At 36.5% G+C, this 24,650-nt stretch overlaps 1 protein-coding gene across 4 annotated transcripts in view; it reads left to right on the forward strand.

Annotated features, from left to right (window-relative positions):
* Window positions 1-24,650, forward strand: part of Atf2 (activating transcription factor 2) — a 73,933-nt gene that overhangs the window by 24,900 nt on the left and 24,383 nt on the right. The window contains exons 4-10 of one of the 4 annotated variants that reach the window (XM_075984859.1): window positions 3,260-3,329; window positions 9,962-10,058; window positions 13,371-13,489; window positions 13,607-13,735; window positions 18,274-18,452; window positions 19,083-19,197; window positions 21,887-21,973. In XM_075984859.1, the coding sequence (XP_075840974.1) occupies window positions 3,282-3,329; window positions 9,962-10,058; window positions 13,371-13,489; window positions 13,607-13,735; window positions 18,274-18,452; window positions 19,083-19,197; window positions 21,887-21,973 (774 nt within the window). In that variant the 5' untranslated portion in view covers window positions 3,260-3,281. The remainder of the gene's footprint in view (window positions 1-3,259; window positions 3,330-9,961; window positions 10,059-13,370; window positions 13,490-13,606; window positions 13,736-18,273; window positions 18,453-19,082; window positions 19,198-21,886; window positions 21,974-24,650) is intronic. The other 3 variants (XM_075984860.1, XM_075984861.1, XM_075984862.1) reach the window with 3 other exon arrangements.

A 24,650-nucleotide genomic window follows, 5' to 3' on the forward strand; every position in this document is an offset into this window, starting at 1 on the left:
ACAGAGAATTCTCAACAGAAGAACTTCAAATGGCCAAAAGACACTTAAGGTCATGCTCAACTTCCTTAGCGATCAGGGAAATGCAAATCAAGACAACTTTAAGATACCATCTTACACCTGTCAGAATGGCTAAAATCAAAAACACCAATGATAGCCTTTGGTGGAGAGGTTGTGGAGAAAGGGGTACACTCACCCACTGCTGGTGGGAATGCAAACTTGTGCAACCACTCTGGAAAGCAGTGTGGTGGTTTCTCAGGAAATTCGGGATCAACTTACCCCTGGATCCAGCAATACCACTCTTGGGAATATACCCAAGAGAGGCCTTATCATACAACAAAAGTATATGCTCAACTATGTTCATAGCAGCATTGTTTGTAATAGCCAGAACCTGGAAACAACCTAGATGCCCTTCAATGGAAGAATGGATGAAGAAAGTATGGAATATATACATATTAGAGTACTACTCAGCAGTAAAAAACAATGACTTCTTTAATTTTGCATGCAAATGGATGGAAATAGAAAACACTATCCTGAGTGAGGTAAGCCAGACCCAAAAAGAGGAACATTGGTTTCTAGCCATAAATAAAGGACATTGAGCCTATAATTCGTGATCCTAGAGAAGCTAAATAAGAAGGTGAACCCAAAGAAAAACATATAGTCATCCTCCTGGATATTAACCTTCATCAAGCGATGAAAGGAGACAGAGACAGAGACCCACATTGGAGCACCGGACTGAAACCCCAAGGTCCAAATCAGGAGCAGAAGGAGAGAGAGCACGAGCAAGGAACTCAGGACTGCGAGGGGTGCACCCACACACTGAGACAATGGGGACAATCTATCGGGAACTCACCAAGGCCAGCTGGACTGGGTCTGAAAAAGTATGGGATAAAACTGGACTCGCTGAACATAGCGGACAATGAGGACTACTGAGAAGTCAAGAACAATGGCAATGGGTTTTTGATCCTACTGCACGTACTGGCTTTGTAGGAGCCTAGGCTGTTTCATTGTTCACCTTACTAGACCTGGAAGGAGGTGGGTGGTTCTTGGACTCCCCACAGGGCAGGGAACCCTGACTGCTCTTAGGGCTGATGAGAGAGAGGGAGTTGATTGGGGGAGGGGGAGGGAAATGGGAGGCGGTGGCCGGGAGGAGACAGAAATCTTTAATAAATATATAAATAATAAAATAAAAAAATAAAAATAAAGTATCTATTAATAAGGAAAAAAAATTGTGTTTCATCCTCGAGACCTCTGTGGTTAGTTCTGTACCTAGTTGGGTTTTTGGGGTGGGTTTTTTTTTTTGTTTTTTTTTTTGGTGTTGTGTTTTTTTTTTTAGTTCTTTATATATTGCAGATACTGACCCTTACATATTAACCCTGTATTAGATGTATAATTGATAGAGATCTTTTTTTATTCTGTTGACTGTTGTTTTGCCCAAATGAGGTGTCCTTTGCCATTCAGAAGCTTTTCAACTTCATGAGGTTCTATTTATTGTTGGTCTTAATGCCTACTATTAATGTCCTGTTCAGAAAGCCCTTTCCAGTGCCAGTAAGTTCAAGCTTATCCCCCACTTTTCTAGCAGATTCAGGATATCTGGTTTTATGTGGAGGTTTTCGATCCATTTGGAGTTTTGTTTTATGCAGGGTGATAAACATGGGTCTATTTACCAGCACCATTTATCGAAGATGCTATCTTTTCTTCCTTATGTAGTTTTGACTTTTTCTTCTGTCAAAAATCAGGTGTGTTCATAGATGTGTGAATTTATGCCTGGGTCTTCACTTCAATTCCATTGATCAGCCTGTGTGTTTTTATGTCAGTACCATGCTGGGTATTATTATTATTATTATTATTATTATTATTATTATTATTATTATTATAGTTTTGAAATACAACTTGAAATCTGAGATTGGGATACTGCCAGCCCTTTTATTATTCAAAATCCATTTAGCTTTTGTGAAGCCATAGGATTTGAAGATTGTTTCTTTCAGCTTCTGTGAAGAATTTTTATGGGAATAGTACTGGATCAGTTTGCTTTTGGTAAGATGACCGTTATCACATTATTAATCCTGCCAATCCATGACATGGGTGGTCTTTCCATCATCTAGTAACTTTATTTTTCCATTCATTCCAGTATCTTCAATTTCTTTTAAGTTTTTATTATATAGGTCTTTCACTTACTTGGTAAGAGTTATGCCAAGATATTTTATTTTTTGAGGCTATTTTTCAAAGTATTGTTTCCCTGATTTCTTTCTCAGTCTGTCATTTGTATATAAGAAAGCTAGTAATTTTTGTTTTAAATTTTGTATCCTGCTATTTTGCTCAAAGTACTTTTCAGCTGTTAAGTTCCCCTGGTGGAAATTTTTAAGAGCCTTTTTTAATAAAACTATTTAATCTGCAAATATAGTTTGACTTCTTTTCCTATTTGTGTTTTCCTTGATCTCCCATTGCTCTAGCTAAGACTTAAGTACTATATTGAATAGGTATGGAAAGATTGGACATGCTTGTCTAGTTCCTAATTTTAGTAGATACACTGTATGTTTTAGTCTGTTTAGGTTGATATTGACTGTGGGCTTGCTTGAAATTGCCTTTATTATATTGAGGTATGTCTCTTGTATCCCTAGTGGCAGTGTTCTAACCCCTTTCTATCAAATAGATTTTGCATGTTGCATGTGTCTACTCTCATAGTAAAGGTAGAAGATTATCGACCTGTTCTGTGGTCGGTGAAGTAAGTCTCCAAAGATAGAAAGAAGGGGACGCCAAAACTTGTGTGGGAAGCCAGGGGCACCCCTGGCACTGAGCTCAAGAGTAGTGCAAACAAAGCATCTCTATTCATTAAAGTAAGCAAACCATGAGGCGATGTTCACAGTTAGCTTAAGCCAAACAAGTACAAGGAGAGATTACCCCTGCTGTTAAGACCTGTCTTTGGTCATGTGAAGAAGCCAAGAATATTCCTCCCAGGCCTTTGCCTTTCCACAGAGCTATAACATGGACGTGTCAGGACATTGCCTTCACTTCCATGCTTTCAAGTCCACTCACTTACCATAGTTTATGCAGTTCTTTCTAGAAAGATGTGGGAAGAATATTCTGTACACTGCCCCATTCGACAGAAGACAGGATTAAAAATGTCACCGAAGTATGCTATTTTGCATTCAAATAGAAAAGTTAGCAAGTTTGGTAGAGATCAGATCTTGAGATAGTTAATTGAAATTGTTCTTTATTCACAAACATCTCATAAACACTTGACTCTCTTGCTTTGTTACAGGTGATACAAGGACCTGTGGAATATGAGTGATGACAAACCCTTTCTATGCACTGCCCCTGGGTGTGGCCAGGTAATACAGCCGTTGCTTACAATAATCTTGTATGTTTCCTTTCATTTCATTTCAAATCATTGCTGGAATATATTATCATTAAGGTTTTACTGCAGCGATTTTATAAGATTAGAATTAGGATAAGAACAAAACAAAAACATTTTAAAATTCTTTAGTATCTATCCTAGTTCTAGAAAAAACAGTGCGGTACAGTGGAAATAGTTTATCTTATAGTAAAGGTTAGAACCATAGACAAAAACCCCAGACTTAAAAGAATATTATTTGAAAAGACAAGATCTCCTGAATAATTTGGGAGCCTGGGGACCATGGAGGAGGAGAAAGGGGGATGGGAAAGGAGGGGAACAGAGAAAAATATATAGTTCAATAAAAACAATAAAATTTTAAAAAGAATTTTATTTGACCTGTATTCATTGAAGATCAGTGCTTAGCTACCTAACTTAAAATCAGAAATGCATCGCTATATTTAGAAATTGTTTTGCTTATTTGAACTTTTATAAAACCAGCTGATATCTACCTTAGACAGTATCACTAATCTATTAATGTTCTGAAATCTAACATCTTTAATTCAGTGCATGTGTGGAAGTATTTTCAGAGATGTTATTTTAATTTTTACTAGGATATTGTTATTAATTGATATTACGATTATCTTTTAACTACAGACACTAAAGAAGAATCAAGTTTTAATGTATAGTAAACTTACAGAGTACTTATACTACAGAGTTAAGTCATAGACATTAAAGTTTTTTATTGGTTTCATGTATTTTTAGTTGGTATTTTAAGTTGAAATATAATCGACATACAATAAACTTCACTATAGTTCACAGTTTGATGCTTTGGGCTTTTTTTTTACAGTTACTGATTTTGTTCACGTGTGCATGTTGTGTTTGTGTTTGTTTGCTTATTGGCACAAACAGCCACATTTGGCATATGGAAGTCAGCGAACAACTAGGAGCCAGTTTCCTCTTTCATACCTGATGAGTTTGCGAGGATCAAAGTCAGGTCATCAGGCCTGGAAGTAAACACCTTTACCTGCTAAGGTGTGCCACCTTACACAGTGTTGCAGTTTGTCATGTGTGTGTCTGTGTGTTCACAGAGCTGTTGCCACAGTCATGATAGTGGGCTACTCATCACCCCCAAAATTTCCTTGTGCCCATTTCCTTGCCCCTTACTTGTGTCAACTCCTGATCTGTCTTCCACAGTTGTGAACCAGTTTGTGCTCTCCAGGCTGTGTGACTGAGCAGACAGTAGAATATGTACATTTTTCTGAATTTTTTCATAACAAAATATGAGTTCTCAATTGTCTTGTCTACTTTCTGTGACTATACTACAGATTAGGTACTTGGCAATTTATAAAGAAAACAGTTGGTCACATAACAGGGACACTGTAATTTGATTATATCCCCAGAAATTCACAGATTGGAAACTCATCTTGTTCATAGATGGTATCTCATTGTGCTGTTTCATTTCTTTGATGATTATTGAAAAGATAACCATTTTTTCTAAGATGTATATATCAACCATTTGTGTATCTTTATTGTTCTGTGAGTGCTTTATCAACTCTTGCCTCTTTTTTAAACTTGAGTTGTCTAAGGGTTAGCAGTGTAGCTCAGTGGTAGACCATTTACATAGCCCCTAGTAAGAAAGGGTATTTTTATATTTATTTAGTTCTGTTATGTCTATGGATGTTTTGTTTGTGTCTGCACTACGTTCATACCTCGTGCTTGCAGAGGCAAGGTCACCCAGGAACTGGTGTTATGGATGGTTAGTCAACATGTGGATACTGGGAGCAAAACCTGGATCGTCTGGAAGAGCAGCGAGTGTTGTTAATCACTGAAATATTTCTCCAGCCCCTTATTTTACTTTTTATTGATCATTACCATGGGTGGTGTATGTGTCACATGCATGTGTGGAAGTAAGGACATAAGGACTGGTTGTCTCTTTCTACCTGTTTGTTCTTTCTGGGGATGGAATTCAGGTCCCCAGGCTTGCACAGTACATGCCTTTACACACTGAGCTCTCTCTCTCTCCTGCCTGGATGCTATCTAACGTAGATTGGTGAGGAAATGTGTCATTGGTAAGGTGACAATTGGATCAGTTGGACAACTGACGAATGAAGAAAAAATGGAAGAAATTGCATGTTTCTATTGTGGCTGAAGTCTACAGTGATTGGTGGGGAACTTGGCAAGAGATCAGAGAGATAGGAAAAATCTTATCAGTAGAGCTTTGTGGACATGAGATACATGGATTTATTCACAGAGTATTGTGAAGCAAGGAAATTAGATGATAATGATCAAGGTGAAAGATGGACTAGGTAGGTAGGACAGTGGACACAGGAGAGATAGACTTTTAATATAAAGCTTTCACTTACATGCATTTTTATAAAGTTAAGTAAGAGTAAAAATTATAATCTTAAAAATTCTTTGACAGTAAGAATATGTCTAGTTTCCACTAGCTGGATTTATTCTCTGGTAAGTCAGATTTGCTTTTATTTATTTATTTTTGGATTTAGTACCAAGTTGACTAAAGAAGAAAGCTGGGTAGTTAACTGTTCTATGTATATGCCTGTGTGTAGGCACTGGAGTGCACATGTGGAGGCCAGTCTCTCCTACCATATGGTCCCCAGTAGAGAACTTTTCCTTGGTAACTCAGAATGTTTGAGGTTTTACCTCATTGCCAGTTAACCCTGTTACTTGGGACCTGTAGCATGGCAGAAGCAAAACTACTCATACCACAAACCAAGGGATGAAGAGGCACTCAGTCCTCTTCAAGGTCACACCTCAAATGACCACAGGACCTCTCCAAGGCCCACATATGACTGCTTCCACCGTTCTCAATGCTTCCACCCTGGGAAGAAGCCTTTGGATTTTTGAGGGAAATTGGAGCCCTAAAGCGTAACAGCAGATACATTGTTTCTAGAAGCAGTGTTTGGAAAGTAACAAATTTGCCATGTTGTTCTAGAAGTCATTCTTGGAAACTTGGGCTCAAATAAGCCAGCCCTAACTTTTTCTGCTTAAAATAGAATGGTTACTGTGATTCTGTGCATGATCCCTTATTAATATATACTTTTTTTTTAAAAAAAATGAAGGGTATTACTTTTAATTACATGTGTATGGGGAGGGGTGTTAGGGCAGTGCCCATGAAAGCCAAAAGAGTGCATTGGATTCCTTGGAGCTAGAGTTACAAGCAATCCAGTCCATCTAGCATGCTAGGAATTGAACTCTGGCCCTTCCCAAGAGCATTAAGCACTTTTAAATGCTACCCCTACCCACCCCTCCATTTCTTAGACATTTCTTAGATCTTAACTGTATATATAGCCTTACCTGATCTGGGACTCACTATATAGACTAGATTGTCCTTAGAGTCTGCCTCCCAAATGCTGGGATTAAAGGCATAGGTCACCACACCTAGCACTGATACTATTTTTAAAGAGTCTTTTAATTTATGCATTTTTATGTGTATGTGTGTGCTAGAGATGCTGTGCAACATGTACTGCTGCAGTCTGTAGATCTCCTGTACCTGGTGGTTCATTAGCTGCCCTGTGGGTGCTGGGAACCTAGGCAAACTCCTGAAAGAGCCTTACGTGCTCTTCATGTCTTTATGGCGGACCATCACCACAGCTCTATAGATGCTAACTTTTTTTTGCTTATTTTTTATTATTAAAATCATTGTATTTTAAATTTGTTTAAATAGTAGAATCAATGGCTGAATGTTAGAATATATGTTTGTATGGGTATCATAAGAAATTGTTTTGCTGGGCATGGTGACACACACCTTTTATCCTAGCACTCAGGAGGAAGAGGCAGGCGAATCTCTTGTAAGTTCAAGGCCGGCCTGGTCAGTAAAGCAAGTTCCAAAACAGCCAGGGTTGTTGTTATACAAAGAAACCCTGTATGGAAAAACAAAACAAAAAAGAGGGAAAGAAAGAAATTATTTAAGAGAATTCCTAGCTTTAAATTTATAGTATTTGAAAAACGTTAGTGAGTTACACATGTGAGCCACCATTCCTGACTAAACATGGTTTTAAATTGTTGGCTGTGTTCTCTTGCTAGAGCTTGTCCCATCATTTACTTAATTTTTCTATTATAAACTTTGAAATTAATTTTAGTATTATTACAAAGCATTGTGATGAGTATCATTTTACAGAACTATGTGTGCATCTCTATTAGTTTCTTAGACTATATTTCTCAGACTAGAATTACCAGCTCAATATTATATGAACAGTCATGGTGGTTGAAGCACAAAGACCAGAAGTTCAAGACCACCATGAGACTAAGACCTTGTCTTTAAAAAATAATGACTGAAGTGGAGCTCAGTGGTAAAGCACTTGCCTAGAATGCACAGGTTCCTGGGGTTGGATTCCAGTTATAAATAAACAAATTAATAAATGAATGAAATGTAAATATAGTTAAATATTGGGCCCAAAAGATGGCTCTCTGGGTAAAGGCATTTGCTCAAAGACTGGACCTGAGTTCAGTCCCTAGAATTCGCATGGTAGAAGGAGATCCTAACCCTGCAAGTTGTGTCTTCTGACTCCCACACATTCACACAATACAAAAGAAAAAAAAGAAAAGGTCACTCTGCTTTTGCTTTCATTAATAGTTTAGCTCTCATTAATAATACGTACAAAATGGAACCTAAGAGGAATCTTATGTGCAGATACTTTTCATGTAGAATGTAAAGTATAGCAATGAGAATTTTAATACAAGGATAAAAGGCAGCCAATATCAGTGAGCTCTGCAATGTGTTCATTATCTTAAGAGCTTTGTTTCTGGGTTGCTTATCAAAAGCACCACTACTAATTTTTCCAGATTTTGGGTGGACTCTTAAAGGATAAAGCAATAGGAAGGTAGCCTGAGTGGCAAAGAGTTGGATTGTCCCAGTGTCCACAGCTGAGTGGATAGTTAGTGAATAAAACAGTTCCTTCAACGTGGAGATACAGACAGGTTCTGAAGAAGTAATAATTATTTTCATAAAGTAATGATTAATTTTCTATTGATGTTTCTAAGTAAAGTACATTGATTTTCTTTAATGTAGCTTAGAATTTTACTGATTTTAAGAATCAGCTATTATTTTAAGGGGTTTGTTTTTTCCATTAACATTTATGTGGTTTTGGCAGACTTGGAGATCATAGGAGGTGCTCAGCTTACTTAGAAGGGTAGACGTAAAGATAAGTCTATTATAGTGGTAGAACAAGTAATGAATGTTGAGAGCACATGGGTACTGGTGAGGCTTCTACCTTGAAGCTGGAGGATGGAGAAAGGGCTCAGTAGTTAAGAGTGCTTGTTGCTCTGTCAGAGGACTGGAGTTTGCTTACAACTTTGGGCACTCTAGTATCTTCTTGCTTCTGTAGACATATACGTGAACATAAATTAAAATAGCATAAGCCTTTTTTAAAAATGGAAGTTGGGTTTGTGTGCAGGAGTTAGGATGCTGATAGGTACTAGGTGTCGGGCTTCTCAACAGTTACATGGCAATTCTAACATCCCCATTTGTAAAGCAATAGAAAAGAGTGGGGGTTAATTTAACTTCTGAACCAGGAAATGGACAAAATAAATGACTGGTTCTGATTTGGGGTAAAAGTAGTGCTTAATAAGGAGCTCTTCCTAAGGTTGACTGGTGGGCACAGTAGGTATTTAAACATGTTGTGTCTGTTGGCATGCAATACTAACCCAGTATGAGGTGAGGAGAGGTGTGACAGCTTTAAACGTGCATTCACTTTAACATGAGCTAGGATTTTAAAAATCACTCTTTTAGGTTAAAGCCATTTAAAGTGATGTTGTGGTTGCTGTTTCTTTGCTGTATTGTAACACAGGAATTCTTTGTTGTTGTTGGTTTTTGTTTTTGTTTTTTTAACACAAGGTTTTTCTGTGTATCTTTGGAGCCTGTACTGGAACTCGCTTTGTAGATCAGTCTGGCCTCGAATGCAGAGATCCACCTGCCTATGCCTTCCAAATGCTGGGATTAAAGGCATGTGTCATCAACTCCCAGCCAACTAGGGAATTCTTTACTGTGGAATATAAAGCCAGATTTCTATCTTTTTCTTTTCTTTCTTTTCTAAAAAATTTTCTTTTTCCTTTCTTTTTTCTTTTTTAAATTGAGACAGGGCCTTACTATGTAGCCCTGGCTGACATGGAACTCTCTATGTAGATCAGGATAACCTCAAACTGACAAAGATCTGCCTCTCTAGTGCTGGGATTAAAGGTGTGCACCACCACACCTGACCTCAGGTTTATTTTTTAATTTGCACAGGAGTCATGTTTAGAATATTCTCAGTTAAAAAGTGGTAAGTAAAACAGTATTTTTGTAAAGTCTTTGAATTATGGAGTTTATATTTATGACATAATAAAAAATGAATAGTAGTCATTTTATTAATTTTTTTGGCCTAAGGCTTTATTTTCAAGTCTTTCAAATTAGTTATATACTATCATTTCTTATTCTTCTGTAGTGGTTTTTCTGGTTATTTAAATCTAGTATGTCTTTGTGTGCTAACAGTAGATGGATTATGTTTTAGTTTATAAGTTGGTATTTTACTGTTAATGGTGGTTTTACATGTTGTGGAAATTGATAATCCTTAACAGTTTTCTTTGATCAAACTGAAAATCTTAACTGTATTTTAAAACTTTTTGCCACAGCGTTTTACCAACGAGGATCATTTGGCTGTCCATAAACATAAACATGAGATGACACTGAAATTTGGTCCAGCACGTAATGACAGTGTCATTGTGGCTGGTTAGTATATGCTTTTATTAATGGCTTATATACTATTTCACCCAGAATGTGCACAATTTTTGTGTATTCTCTGTAAATGCTATGAAATGATATCCCAATCACTTCACTTATAGTAAATGTTGGCAACATGTATTTTACCCATTAGTTTCTGTATGTTCTTTTGATCATTCATTTCACTTTTATGTGTGTTTTTCAAATAACCATTTGAAGTCAGTTTTACAGAAGTTAATTAGAACCCCAGGAACGTTCATGACTTTTACAAAGTGGACATTTAATGATAATTGTCTTCATTGATATTTTGTGTTTCTTTTAGCTATCATGCATCTGGTTTTCAAAACTTTATGAAGATAATAAATGATTAAGCACTTCTTGTGGAAAAGAAATCTTTAGTAAACTTGGTCATTATAATTTTGTTAAAAATGTTTTATTAATTAATAATACTCTGAAACTGGGGTGTAGATCAGTAGTGTAGTGCTTGCCTAGCAGCACAAGGTGTTGGTTTTAATACCCAACCATGCAAAATAAAATAAAATAAAATATCTTCATACAGGAGACCTAAGTTCAGTTAGTGTTTGTGTATGTGTATGTGTGTCAACCCTATAACCATATGTAATATACCCTGAACAGATAATTATTTTTCATATGTGAAAAAGAAACCCAATTCATGCATTAGTTTATCATCACTGTCCCATATTAGCTGTTTTCTTTGATGCTTCATATATATACACATTTTTGTGTATTTGTATAATACATACTATGTGTAATTTCAGTATATAACTAAAATCCTTTTGTGAAGCTTAGTTTATCCTGTGATTCTAGAATTAACTCAAATACTGAATAGTATTACTATTTTAAAATTATTACTTGGTCTAGAGATCAAAACACCATATGTAATGTTTTGGAAAGATAAGATGTTGAAGCAATATCAGATAAGTCCTCTGTGTGTATTATAATTTTTGTAATGAATAAGTGAGAGGAAACAAAGAGTTAGTGATTTGTTAAACAGTTTGAGGACGGGAATTTTTGACATATCTTCAGTTCTGTAAGTAAAAGGACACAGAGCAGAGTGAAGTATGTACTTCTTTGGAATATGTAAATAGTAGGACCACAATAAAAATTAAAGAACAGTAAATAAAATTAAAAACTATCTAGAAAGTGTTTTCCTTGGTAGGAAAGTCTTTGTTTCCTTGAGATTTACTATATCAGACATTCTCTTTGTAAACTTTTATCTCAAGAATGTTTTAAATATGGTTTCTATGGTTACTTTTCTGATTACATTTAGTACAATATAAAAATAGAACATATACAGTCATAGCATTTTACTAACATTGAGATAGTTTACTATAACTGTATAGATAGAATGCATGATGATAATAGCCTTAAGCAATCTGCATGTTAACCAACTGTGCCTGTGATGACTTTTCCCAAGTCTAGTGGTCCCATTGATTTTCATCATCAATAGCAGTGATTTAGGTTTGCGCATTTTCCAGATTCATTCCTCTAGTGTGGGTTGTCTTCATCCCAATCATCTTAGACAGTCCTTTTATATTTAAATAATTCGAATTAAAATAGATTTAAGCTGATATGTGTACATAAAACCCTTATTAAAATACTATTTTTGGCCAGGCAGTGGTGGCACACGCCTTTAATCCCAGCACTTGGGAGGCAGAAGCAGGCGGATCTCTGTGAGTTCGAGGCCAGCCTGGTCTACAAGAGCTAGTTCCAGGACAGGAAACAAAAGCTACGGAGAAACCCTGTCTCAAAAATCAAAAAATAAATAAATAAAATATTATTTTTTGGAGATCTTTGGAGTACAGGTTAAAGATTAAATAATGAGTAAGATTATGATTTATGAGGACTCCTACAGTAATTCTGATATTGTTTACACTGAGACAAGCCTACCTGATGTCTAATATGAATGCTTAGTGAATTATTTTTGTTAAAGATATTTATAAGTAGTACATGTAAGAGGTAAATATAAAATTGTAGTACCTCCTTGTTGACAGAGGTGTCTGTCCTGCCCGGTCCTGCAACTGTTTAGTCCCAAAGAAACACACAGAGGTCTACATTAATTATAAACTGGTTGGCCTAGTAGCTCAGGCTTCTTATTAACTGTTATAATTTATATTAGCCCATACTTCTTGTCTGTGTTAGCCATGTGGCTTAGTACCTTTTTCAGTGAGGCAGTCACATCTTGCTTGCACTGTGTCTAGCTTCTTCTAGATTATCTGGATGATGACTGCAGACTGAAACTTCCCTCTTCCCAGAATTCTTGTTACCCATCTCTACTTCCTGCCTAGTTGCCCTGACTGTACTTCCTACTTTGCTACTGGCCAATCAGCATTTATTTAAAATACAAGTGACAAGGTACAGACCATTGTCCCATAGCACCGCCTATAGAAAATCAGTAATTAACAAATATCTGACCTTCAGCTAAACAGATTTTATCTTAAACCAGTTCTGTCTTAAGTAGACTAGATTCTGTGTATAACCGCTAAAATTACTGCCCTCAAATGCATAAAATATGAATACATTTGAATGTACTACCAACTCTAATGTAAACAAATGCCCTCAAAATAATAAGACTAAATTGGAAGACTTGTACATTTTGTTTTTCATTCATCTTTGTAGTTGTACAGACAGTACATATGTTAGCATACGTATCAGTGAGTGCATATTCAAGTATAGTTGAAATCACTCAGGCTGTAAGAAAGTTGAATTCACATTCTTATTAAATTAAGCTAGAAATTTAATTTGGCATGTGACTCTTTTATACTCACTAGATTTTTTTAAATTTGCTTTGCTGCATAGTAGAAATAAGGGTTTTGTTTTTTAGGGGGGAACTTTACCTTGTCTTTCCTTTCAGTATTTTGATGTAAAATAGTATATTAGGCTTGAATTCATAATACATTATGGACAGCTAGCTGAACATACCAAGATAAAACATGCATGTGCTCTCATTAATTTTCCCTAAATGGTATTCATTTAGCAATCATAACTTTTGATGACGTAACTTTAAAAAATTCTTATCACTGTGTTAGATAATAGTAATTCCTCCAGAATATTCCTTATGTCACTCTACTCAGTAGTACACTAAGCATAAAAGAACCTTTATGGTTTGTGAAATTGGGGAAATAACTTGATGTAAAATAAAGTATAACCAAATTTTGTTTTAAAGGAAAACATCTCTTCAAAGAGAGAAATAACGTGTGACTGAGTCAGTACTACTAATCTGTCAATTTGCTAGCAACCTTTTAGAATCTTAACATGATCATTTATATTTGTGTACTTACTTCTTGACATTTATTTCAGATCAGACACCAACTCCAACAAGATTCTTAAAAAACTGTGAGGAAGTGGGTTTGTTCAATGAATTGGCAAGTCCATTTGAGAATGAGTTCAAGAAGGCCTCAGAAGATGACATTAAAAAAGTAAGTTAACCATAAAACTTAAAAAAGAATACTTCTGATGAGAAACAAATGATAGTTTTTGCTTCTTGATTGGCCATTTTTAACTTTTGACAAAGTTTTCTTTATTGTTTGCATTAGATGCCTCTCGATTTGTCCCCTCTTGCAACTCCCATCATAAGAAGCAAAATTGAGGAACCTTCTGTTGTAGAAACAACTCACCAGGACAGCCCTTTACCTCACCCCGAGTCTACTACCAGTGATGAGAAGGTTAGAGCTGTGGAGATTACCTTACATGCCTTTGTTTATTGTCTATATTTGTGGGTGTGCATGGCATGTGGAGGGCAGAGGACAACTTGTAGGAATAAGTTCACTTCTTGCACTGTGTAGCCTCAGGGATTGAGCTCAGGCTTTCAGGCTTGGTGATAAGCACTTTTATCCACTGAGCTATCTCACTATTCCCAAACTTGTTTATTTTTAATCTTTATAAAACTTTAACATAAAATTTTATAATTCACTGTTGGATTGTGCAGTATATAAACAGGTATCTATATATATGTATGTATGTATATATACCTGTATGAATTCTTAGGGAAAATTCCACCTTCATAAGTAATTATCTTTATTAAATAATGTCAATTAAAAGAGAACTACAACCCATTTAGAAAATAAGGTGCTATTTTAAGATCTGAAAAATCAGTACAACTGAAACAATTTGAACAGGATAGTCAAGAGTGAGTAATTATTACTTCACAGTATATATTTTATATCAACAATGAATGATATTAGTAACCTGGGCTTCCTGGGCTATAGTTGTGTGTTGAGTTGTATTATGATGTGTACTTGATCACTTTTTCACTTGGAAAATACATACAATAACTGGATTTATTCAGTGCCTACATGTAAAGAGACAGTGGCAGTGTTCCTTTTTAAATTGTCACTATAAAATCATAATAAGAATAGATTTCTAATGTGAGAATATGTATTGCTGATAGGGATATATCCTAAGAGATGTCTCAGCAATATCATCTTTCTATCCAAAGCATAATGTATTTACACAAATGTAGACTGTAACCTTCTACATACTTAGTATGTTACACCTGTCATTCCCATGTTATAAACCTGTACTACTTGATGCTACTGTATTGACTATATAGGTAGTTATACCATTACTGATATTTGTATTTAAATATAGAAAAGGCACAATTAAAAATGCAGACTGGGAAGATGGTTCAGTGAGTAAATCTTGTTCCCTAAGGCTGAATTTTGAGCCCCAGGACCCACATAAGAACCAGTAGCTCAAGCACCTGTAAATTTTTCATGTCCTTAAAGGGAGATGAGAGGCAGGGATAGGAAAATCTCCAGAAACTCATAGGCCTGCTGCCTAGTTTACACCGTGGCAGAGAAACTGTCTCGAACAAAACAGAAAGGTGAAGACTCACACCCAGAAGTTGTCCTTTGGCTTCTATGTGTGCATGCCTACACCCCCCACACACAACTATGTACCCGTACTCTTATGTTCATATATTAAGGACCTACATACACCAAGAAAAAAAACCACTCAACAACAACCAGATCACCAGTATAAAAAAGTATAAATGGTGCACTTGTATAGGCACTTAACCATGAGTAGAGCTTACAGATTGGAATTTCCACTGCCAGACTTAAGTGAGGGAGGGTCAAGTGCATGTGAAAACCTACTGTAGGCTTTACAAAACACTGTATGTAGACTATTAAATGTATCTTTAATTCTTTAAATAAGAAATTAACCTAGCTTACTGTAACTTTTATAAAGTTCATTTTTTAAACATTTTGACTAATAACATCTTAAATCATAGACAGATGGTATAGGCACATAATAATGCTTTATTTATATACTTATTCTGTACTACTTATTTCCCTAGTACTGAACTGCACTCATAGCGAGCAGGTACCCTGCCACTGAGCTACATTCCCAGCCCCCAACCTCAGAAATCTTGAAGCTAAGTACATGCTCCCATTCATTAGAGATTTCCCAAAGTCATAACTTTTAATGATTATACTTTATCATTATCTTGATATATTTAATTATCCTCTTTTTTCTAAACATATTTCATTCCCACATTTATTACAGTTATTAAACAGATCCTGAGAACAGTCTTCCTCTTTACATTTATCAGTTTTCATCCTTTGTGGCTACTTTATCATCTTCTAGTGGTGCTCCTTCTGCATTCTTCAGTCCTCAGTTCCTTTTAGTAGTACATAGTCATGCTAAGTTGAATAAAATCAGTTTTGGACCTCCTTTTCTGTTTAATTTTCTTTTAGGTGTATACCAGTTATCACCCAAATATGTACCAGGCCACGCATCCCTCCTGACTGTCAGACTTGTATCTAGTTCTGTGTTGGCATCTCCTGTGCAGTGTCTATGGAGCATCTTAGATGTCTGAAACAAAGGCCTTATTTCTTTGCTCAGTTTTCTCTTCGGAGGCATGTTAGCATATCTTGTAATTCCTGCATTAGGAAGATAGTGTCAGGAGTATTGCAAGTTCAAGGCTAGCCTGTACTACTAATGTAGTGATGCGGCAAGCAGGCCTGCTTTTCGTCCTGCACGGCTCCCGCACGGCTAGCTTTACTCCCGAAATAACAATACTTAAATTGTATTCTTTTAAACACTGCCTAGCCCATTAGTTCTAGCCTCTCATTGGCTAACTCTCACATTTCAAATAATCTGTGTACCACCGCGAAGTGGTGGCTTACCGGGAAGATTCTAACCATCGTCTGTCTTGGGTAGGAGAAGCATGGCGTCTGCCTGACTCTGCTTTCTTTCTCTCAGCATACTGTTCGGTCTTCTCCGCCTACCTATGTTCTGACTTATCAGGCTAAGCAGTTTTCTTTATTAATTAACCACTGAAAGCAACAGATAGATAGAAGACCCTCCTACATCATATTAAGTATATTTTAACCCCCCTGAGTTGTGTAGCAAGCTCCTGTCTCTCCCTCCTACTCCTCTCTCTGTGAAAGACCACCCCTCCAACAAAAGAAAGAAAAATATGTATCCATCTACTTACTTAAGCCAATCATTTAGGTGTCACCTTCAATTCTTTTTAACTTGACTTTGAACCAGTACAAATCTTACTAGATTTTCTTACAAAGTTTTGAATCTTACCCTGTTTTGTGTTCCCTGTTGTTGTCCTAGCTATCATCTTTCAGTTGGATCACGAACACCCTACTTCTCTTCCCCCAACCTCCACTGCTGCGAATGGAATCAAGGGCCTCCAGCATGTACTCTAGACTACTGGGCGTTACTGATCTCTGTTTTTCTTAGAAAACACGGGGCTTCTTTATTTTGCCCAAGCTAGTTTCATATTAATAATATTCTTGCCACAGCTTTCCAAGTTCTGGGACTGCGTATAGGTGCATCATGGCACCATGCCAGGCTAAAACTTGTTTCTGACCTGCTCTGTACCTGATCTGTTTCCCTAAGTTCTGGATGAGGGAACTTAAGAACTCATTGAGTCCTTCTTTTCCCAGCTCAAAGTCTTTTTACTTAATTGTTACTTAAGGGAGTTTATATCCATTCCTTAGGAAAATCCTCTGATCTCGACTCTTCTACCCATCCATCCTCACTTCATGCTACTCTATTCATCAAATATTCCAAGGTTTTTCCTGCCTAACATTGCTTCCTTCTCCATTTCCCTCACTGTTACATTATCCAGCTCTACCTAATCCTCTGCTCAGTCCTTCCACTTAGTACTGGTTGTTGAACATCTCACTTGTACTGTGGAGGGAAGTTTCCTTGACTGTTTCACTCATTTCTTGTCACTCTGCCCACAAGTTCTTGAGTTCTAAGTTTTCAAGTGTGCTGAAAAGCTGTAGTTACAATGTTACCAATTTCTCCTTCCAAGTATCTTAATAAGACTTTAACTGTAAGTAGCAGCATAAAGGCAGGTTCAAAAGAATATGCTAATTAATGAGTTCTAGGTAAGGCCCTTATCTTCCTTTTGTAATCTGTAAAACTATGGAAGAATATTAAGAATCATCCTAGCTAATTTATAAATTCTATTTCCCTTTAGTTTTGGAAGCTCTCAGCAGTAGTTAGTAATTTTGTATAATTCATAATACCAGTATTACTTGGTCTTTTGATACTAGAAAAAACTATTTGAAATTAGAAAACATTTCTATTAATTTAAAATGTCTTAAAGCTTTTTTGTTGTTGTTGTTTTGTTTTGTTTTGTTTCTCAAGGCAGGGTTTCTCTGTTGTCCTGGCTGTCCTGGAACTCACTACGTAGATCAGGCTGGTCTTGAACTCTGATATCTGCATGCCTCTGCCTCCCAAGTGTTGGGACTTAAGACTTGTGCCACCACTGCCTGACATCTTAAAAATATTTCTAAAGACCACATTTGTTTAAATCATAATACTACCTTTCTGGATCAGTTTCTTGTTTCTGTAATATAATTAGCAAATAAGATAGGGCAATCCCTTCTAGGTTTTGTTTTTTCATTACTGACAGTGGATTGGGTTTGTATTTCTTACTGAAATTCTCACAGAATCATTGCTAAGTAGTCCAGCCTAATTTATCTTAAATTGGTAGGAAGACACATTGAACCAAAAAAATGCAGATTTGTTTTTTAAATTTTGAGAATTGCATTTGAACTTTATAGCTACATCTAAGATATTTTCAATTAAATTTAGATAGTAATTTATTTGGAGGGTCATTAAGTATTATCTAGTGGTTGCTTTCAGAAATGTGTTACATTCTGTTCACTGAGGTACATGAATTAACTTGCATTTTTAAAAACCACCCTTTATTTATCTTAAAATTAAATAGGAAGTACCATTGGCACAAACTGCACAGCCCACATCAGCTATCGTTCGTCCAGCATCATTACAGGTTCCCAATGTGCTGCTCACAAGTTCTGACTCAAGTGTAATTATTCAACAAGCAGTACCTTCACCAACCTCAAGTACTGTAATCACCCAGGCACCACCCTCTAACAGGCCAATTGTGTAAGTGCTTCAGTCAGCCACTGGCTGTACGTGAGTGGTAGGGTTTTCTTACTATGGTTTTTTCTAGAATATTTAATTACTTGAATTATACTATGTGTGTGTGTGTGTGTGTGTGTATGTATGTATGTATGTATGTATGTGCGTGCACTCGTGTGTACATGCGTGTGAGTATGTGATCTGTCTTTCTTGGTTTTTGGAAATTTAGTATTCTTTTAAAAATAATATTATCTAACAGACTGGAAAATAAATATCTAAACCTTAGCTAAAAATAGACTATAAGTTTAAGATGGTCTTATTTTTATGCTGTTTGACACAAAACATGAATTATTTCATTACAAGACGACAATTGTCTCAGTTCTTAAAAGTAATTCCCAAGACTTTTCTGATGAGAATTTTTCCTTTTTCAAATTGGGAATTGATGATTTTCCCCAGTTTTTTGTTTTTTTGTTTTTTTTTTAGCATTCCTACATGGATTATGCATTTAAGATGCAATTAGAAAAAACTAAGTTTTGGAATTTGCCTTTTGGAGGTTAGAAGACATATTTTTAAGTAATAGGAGGAAAAAGACTGTTATTTTCCATAGGTGGTTGGTATAGATCTTTACATTTTCCCTTGTTTTGTTTTTCTTAGTCCTGTACCAGGCCCATTTCCTCTTCTATTACATCTTCCTAATGGACAAACCATGCCCGTTGCTATTCCTGCATCAATTACAAGTTCTAATGTGCATGTTCCAGCTGCAGTCCCAGTAAGTTGGAAAGTTAGACCATTTAAGTCTTTGTCTCAAAACTGGTCTTGGTAAAATAACCAGGAAATTTAATTGAACTGCTTGATTGGCTCACTAAATGGAATTTATCAAATGCTTATTAATGGGTGATATTTATTCATTGATACTTAGTCCTTGGCAAACATGATTGGATAGAAAACATTTTTCTGTACCTCCCCCCACAAGTTTTCTATATTTTGGGGGTACTATTTCTTGATTCACTCCTTTCAGTTTGCCTAGATTTATGGAATTAAAATATTTCCGATTTTCTATTTTAAGATATTTGTGTTGGAATGCTGTCAGATAGCTCTGTTGTTTATAGTTCTAAAAGTTCTTCACAAAACCAACTTACCCTTTATGATTACATGTAGTTTACAGAAGTCCTTGATAGTCCGTGCATGTTAAGGTCTAACCATTCATATCTAGGCCTGATGACACATTAGTAATTCTAGCACTCAATCTGCAGGCATAGGAGGACCAAAAGTTGAAAGCTCGCCTCAGCTGTGATAAATATGAGACCATTCTGGATCTCTTTGTTGTGAGAAAATCCAAAAGAAGTTTTATGAGGGACACATTAAATATACAAATTTTAGAAAATGTAGAGAAGATAATTAACTAACACATATAAACACATTGGTGGAGATGGGTGTTTAAGAGCTTGTCCTGCTCTTGCAAAGGACCTAAGTTCAGTTCCCAGTTTCCATTTTGAGTGACTCACAACTGACTGTAACTCCAGTTCTAGAGGATCCGACAGCTTTGACCTCCATGGGCACCTGCACAGAGTGCATATACCCCACACACAGATAGACACACATACATATAATTGAAAAACTTAAATCTTTATAAAGCACATTATTTGGAATGATGAAAAGTTAGAAATAGTTTTTTCTGTCCTCACATTTCACAAAATAATTTTACTCACGCTTTTCAAATTCGTCTTCAACGTTTCACATACTTATTCTGAAAAGCACTGTTATTTAGCAGAGCTGTTCAGAACATACTGTTTTCTTTTTCCGTAAATTTTTATGATACAGCATGCTTTGAATTTCTCTTAATAATTTCCTGTAAAGAATACTTCACATCTTAATTGTTCATATAATTAAATAGTTCCCCCCCCCCCGCCCCCGGGGCCCGTGAAGTAGCTCAGTGGATAGACATTTGCCACTGAGTTTGACAACCTGTGTTCTAGTTCCCAGGTCCCACATGGTGGAAGGAGAGAACCAACTCCAGCAAATTGTCCTCTGACCTCCATATGTGTGCCATGGCATGCTTGTGGGAACAACTATACAAAATAAATAAGTGTAAAAAACATTTTAAGTTTCATTCTGTTATTACATGGATAATAGTGTTGATTCGTGTGGTGTAATCCTTTACTATGTAGCTTTTTGAGATTATTTTTAAAAGCGTACTTTATAGCAACATTCCAAAATTTATGGTTTGGATATGCTCCTTAGCAATATTAATAGCATATTAAGTATTAACTTTATTTTAAAAATCTTTCTTCCTTCCTTTCTTATTTTGAAGCAGGATTCCACTATGTAGCACTGGCTTGTCTGGAACTCTGTAGACCAGACTGGACTTGAACTCACAAAGATCCACCTGCCTCTGCCACCTGAGTTCTGGGATTTTTTTTTAAGTTATCTAACTATCCAAATTATCCTTTATTGAGGTAATCCAAAATATTTTATCATCCTTAAATAGAACCTTGTTACTCAAATTGCATTATTTAAAAGACCTAGTGAGGACTTGGATATAAGGTTTGATTTCTCTGTTTTGAGTATATTTTTGAAGCAAGAAATATTCTTGCATTGCATTTTAGATAAAATGGTTATCATTTTAAATGTGCCTTTATTGAAAACAGCTTGCAATGAAAGAAGAGATCAATCCTATTCATGTAACAACTGCAAAAGTGGCAGACCCTGTTCAAGTGCTTTCTGAGAAGTTTTCAGGGACCACCTGCTTCTTTGTTATTACACAATTATATTAATATGTCAAAGCATATACAGTTTAGAACATTCATATACTTAGTAAATCAAAGTTGATGATGAAATTGTTTTTATTTCTTACTATCACGCTTTTGATACTCTGTTGATATGAAAATTAGAATGTAAGAGATAATAGTGCAAATTTTTGCACCAGTCACTTTGAATATTATAAGTTTATAAAAAAAATTTTCAAAAAACCAGGTCAGCTGTTACAGGCCTGTGTCACTTAGGATGCCGAGACAAAAAGTATGCAAGTTCAAAGCCATCCAAAATAACATTACGAAATTCTCTCTCAAAAAACAAAAGTAAATTGATGGCTAGTGATTCAGCTTTATAATAGAGCACTCACCTCATACACACAAGGGCTTGGCTTCAGTCCTTGCGGAGTGGGGTGGGAGAACCTGGAAGTCAGTGTTTTAGAGAAATTGACAACTTTTAAATTTTTTATTTTTTTCTTTTCATTTTACACTCCAACCACAGTTCTCCCTCCCACCAAATTGACAACTTTTGAAAGATAAATCAGGCTATACAGTTCATCAGAGTTCATTGCAAACATAGAATCAGCTGCAGTTAAAGTTTATAATTTTCTAAATCCAAAGGTTACAGATTATAATTGTGTTCAGTAAAAAATGTATATCTTGTTTTTAAATGCTGAGTCAAAGTTATTTTTAATGTCTTTTACACAGCTTGTTCGGCCAGTCACCATGGTGCCTAGTGTTCCAGGAATTCCAGGCCCTTCATCCCCTCAGCCAGTGCAGTCAGAAGCAAAAATGGTAAGCAAGGGTTGTTTTCTGTTTTTAGTTTTGTCTCTCTCTCTCTCTCCCTCTCCACTAAGGCCAGCATTTTCTAGTCATGGGCTGAATTACACTATGGAAGAACTAGAAATTCTGGAAAAGGAACGCTTCCCTTAGTGTAGTGATTGACTAATGACACTTTAGTATAAAGGGTAAGCTGGGACTAAAATTGTGGTTTCTGTCACTTGTTTGTCTGGTTTGGAGTATGACCTTAAACTCCTCCTGGTGGAAGCTTTGAGTAGTACAGCTCTGAAAGTGGTGCTGAACAGGTTTTAAACATAACTTCTCCAAATAGTATGCCAGTTAGAAAACATTTCATGGGTTAAAAGGAAAACACTATTTTTCTCAGTATTAAAAAATTCATATTATTTAAAAAGATGAGCTATATGTTAGGAATCAGGAGTTTTTATTTTAGTCCTTATGCTGTATCCTCCGTTCTTTGGGTCTTTTCCCCCACATAGGCTAGGCAAGCACTCTGCCCCTAAGCTACATTTTAATGCCCTATTTTTTGTTTTATTTTGCATCAGGGTCTCACTAGGTTGTCCAGGCTGGCTTTGACCTCGCTCTATTCCTATACAGACTTTGAACTTGGGATCCTCTTGCCTTAACTTCCATAGTGCTGTGATTGACTTTCATTATCTGAAATTAGTTTTATTTTCTGTAAAGTAAAGGAGTAAGCTTTCATTCCTGCAGGTTTTTTTTGACTCAAGTCCTATAAACTGTCTTAACTTTCTTGACAGGTTCATGAAGTTTCTCATATTTATCAAAATCGGTGTATTAGACTCCCTATGGTCTATTAATGATACAATGATACTTTGTCCTAATATCAATTAATATATCCTAGTAAATAATAGATAAGTATTGCTAGATTCTTTCTTTATTTGCTTCCATTCTTTATTGGCACTGTGGTCATAAAAATTTGTGCATCTAAGAATATAATTTGTTGAAAGACTTAGTGGTTTTTTTTTTGCTACTGTCTATTAATCTGAAATTTGTACATGATAACATCTGTGTAAAGCTTGTATGTCACCTGAATAAAGGATGTTAGAGGTTCATAAACGATGTATTTACTGTGTGTGGTGAGAAAGGAACGCACGTGCTGAAGGAGAAAAGCTCTCACAGTTTTAGTCAACACTGTGAAAATACTGAATTGGGTCTTTATTTAATGACAGAGTGTCCTGCTATATGTTTTCTGTTTAAATGCGTTGTGGTAATGGGGAAAATGAGTTTTAATTTGCCATGCATGCAGAAAATAAAAGCGAGTAGAGTAGGAATGAGAGGAAGGGCCTGTTGTGGTGCTTGTATCTGGATGTGATTTCACATAGTGTAGCTTGTACCTTACACACCGACTCCTGGAACAGGCACTAAGGAAATTCACTTGACTGTAAGAACCGTCATTCTAGCATCTGTTGAGGCAAACAGTGAATCTTTGATTGAAAACCTAAAAACATAAGGGGGAGTCAGAATGACCCATTTAATCCAGTTAAATTTTTATTAGAATTTTGCTAATGCAAAATAGCCATATTTTCATGATTACTTATTTTAGTTGGAGTAAGTAAATATACTTTTCTTAATTTTGATTAAGTAAAAACCAAAAATTACTTTTTAAATTTTCTATGTGTAAGAGGATATGTGTACCTGTTTATGTGTATGTAGAGGCCAGAGAAGGTGTTCTGTGACCCTTCACCTTTTTTTTTATTTATTATGTGTAGCAGTGTTCTGCTGGCATGTACGATTGCAGGCCAGAAGAGGGCGCTATAAGATGGTTGTGAGCCATCATATGGGTGCTGGGAATTGAGCGCAGGACCTCTGAAAGCGTAGCCAGTGCTCTTCACCCCTCCAGCCCTCGCTTCACCTCACTTTTTTAGAAAGGACCTCTCACTGAATCTGGAGTTCAGCGTTTGAGCAGGAGTGGCTAGCCAGCAAGCTTCTGTGTAGTAATATGAGCAGCGGCAGGGCTGCGTCCCCAACACCCCAGCCACCTGCTCGGCTAGCTTATGCCCCGAAATAACAACACACAAACTGTATTCATTTAATCACTGCTTGGCCCATTTCTATCTAGCCTCTTCTAGGCTAATTCTCACATATTAATTTAGCCCATTTCTAATCATCTGTGTAGCGCCCCTAGGTGCGCTTACCGGGAAGATTCTAGCCTATGTCCATCCTGGGTCGGAGCTTCATTGCTTGTGTCTGCCTGGGAGCTGGGAGCATGGCGTCTCTCTCTGAGGCGTCTGCTCCCGAGAGGAGAGCTGTGGAGTCTGAGCTCACTTCCTCTTCCTCCGGGCGTTCTGTTCTGTTTACTCCACCTACCTATGTCCTAACCAATAAAACGGGCCAAGGCAGTTCCTTTATTAGCCAATGACCTTCCTCCATCACTCCTGGGATCCACCTGTCTCCACAACCCCAGCACTGAAGTTATAGGCACGTGCAAGCACTTTACTCACTGAGCCATCTCCCTAGTGTCTTCCTCTACTACCCCTACCTTGATTTTTTTTTTAATATTTATTTTGTTTTAAATTATGTGTGTGCATTTCTGTGTATTTGTGGATATGTACACATGAATGCAGTTGCCTATGGAGGTAAGAGGCACCAGATTTACAGATGCTTGTGAGCTGCCTAATGTGGGTGCTGGGAATCAAATTTGGTTCTTTTAAGA

Source organism: Microtus pennsylvanicus, chromosome 9, assembly GCF_037038515.1.
Source record: "Microtus pennsylvanicus isolate mMicPen1 chromosome 9, mMicPen1.hap1, whole genome shotgun sequence".
Taxonomy (NCBI): domain Eukaryota; kingdom Metazoa; phylum Chordata; class Mammalia; order Rodentia; family Cricetidae; genus Microtus; species Microtus pennsylvanicus.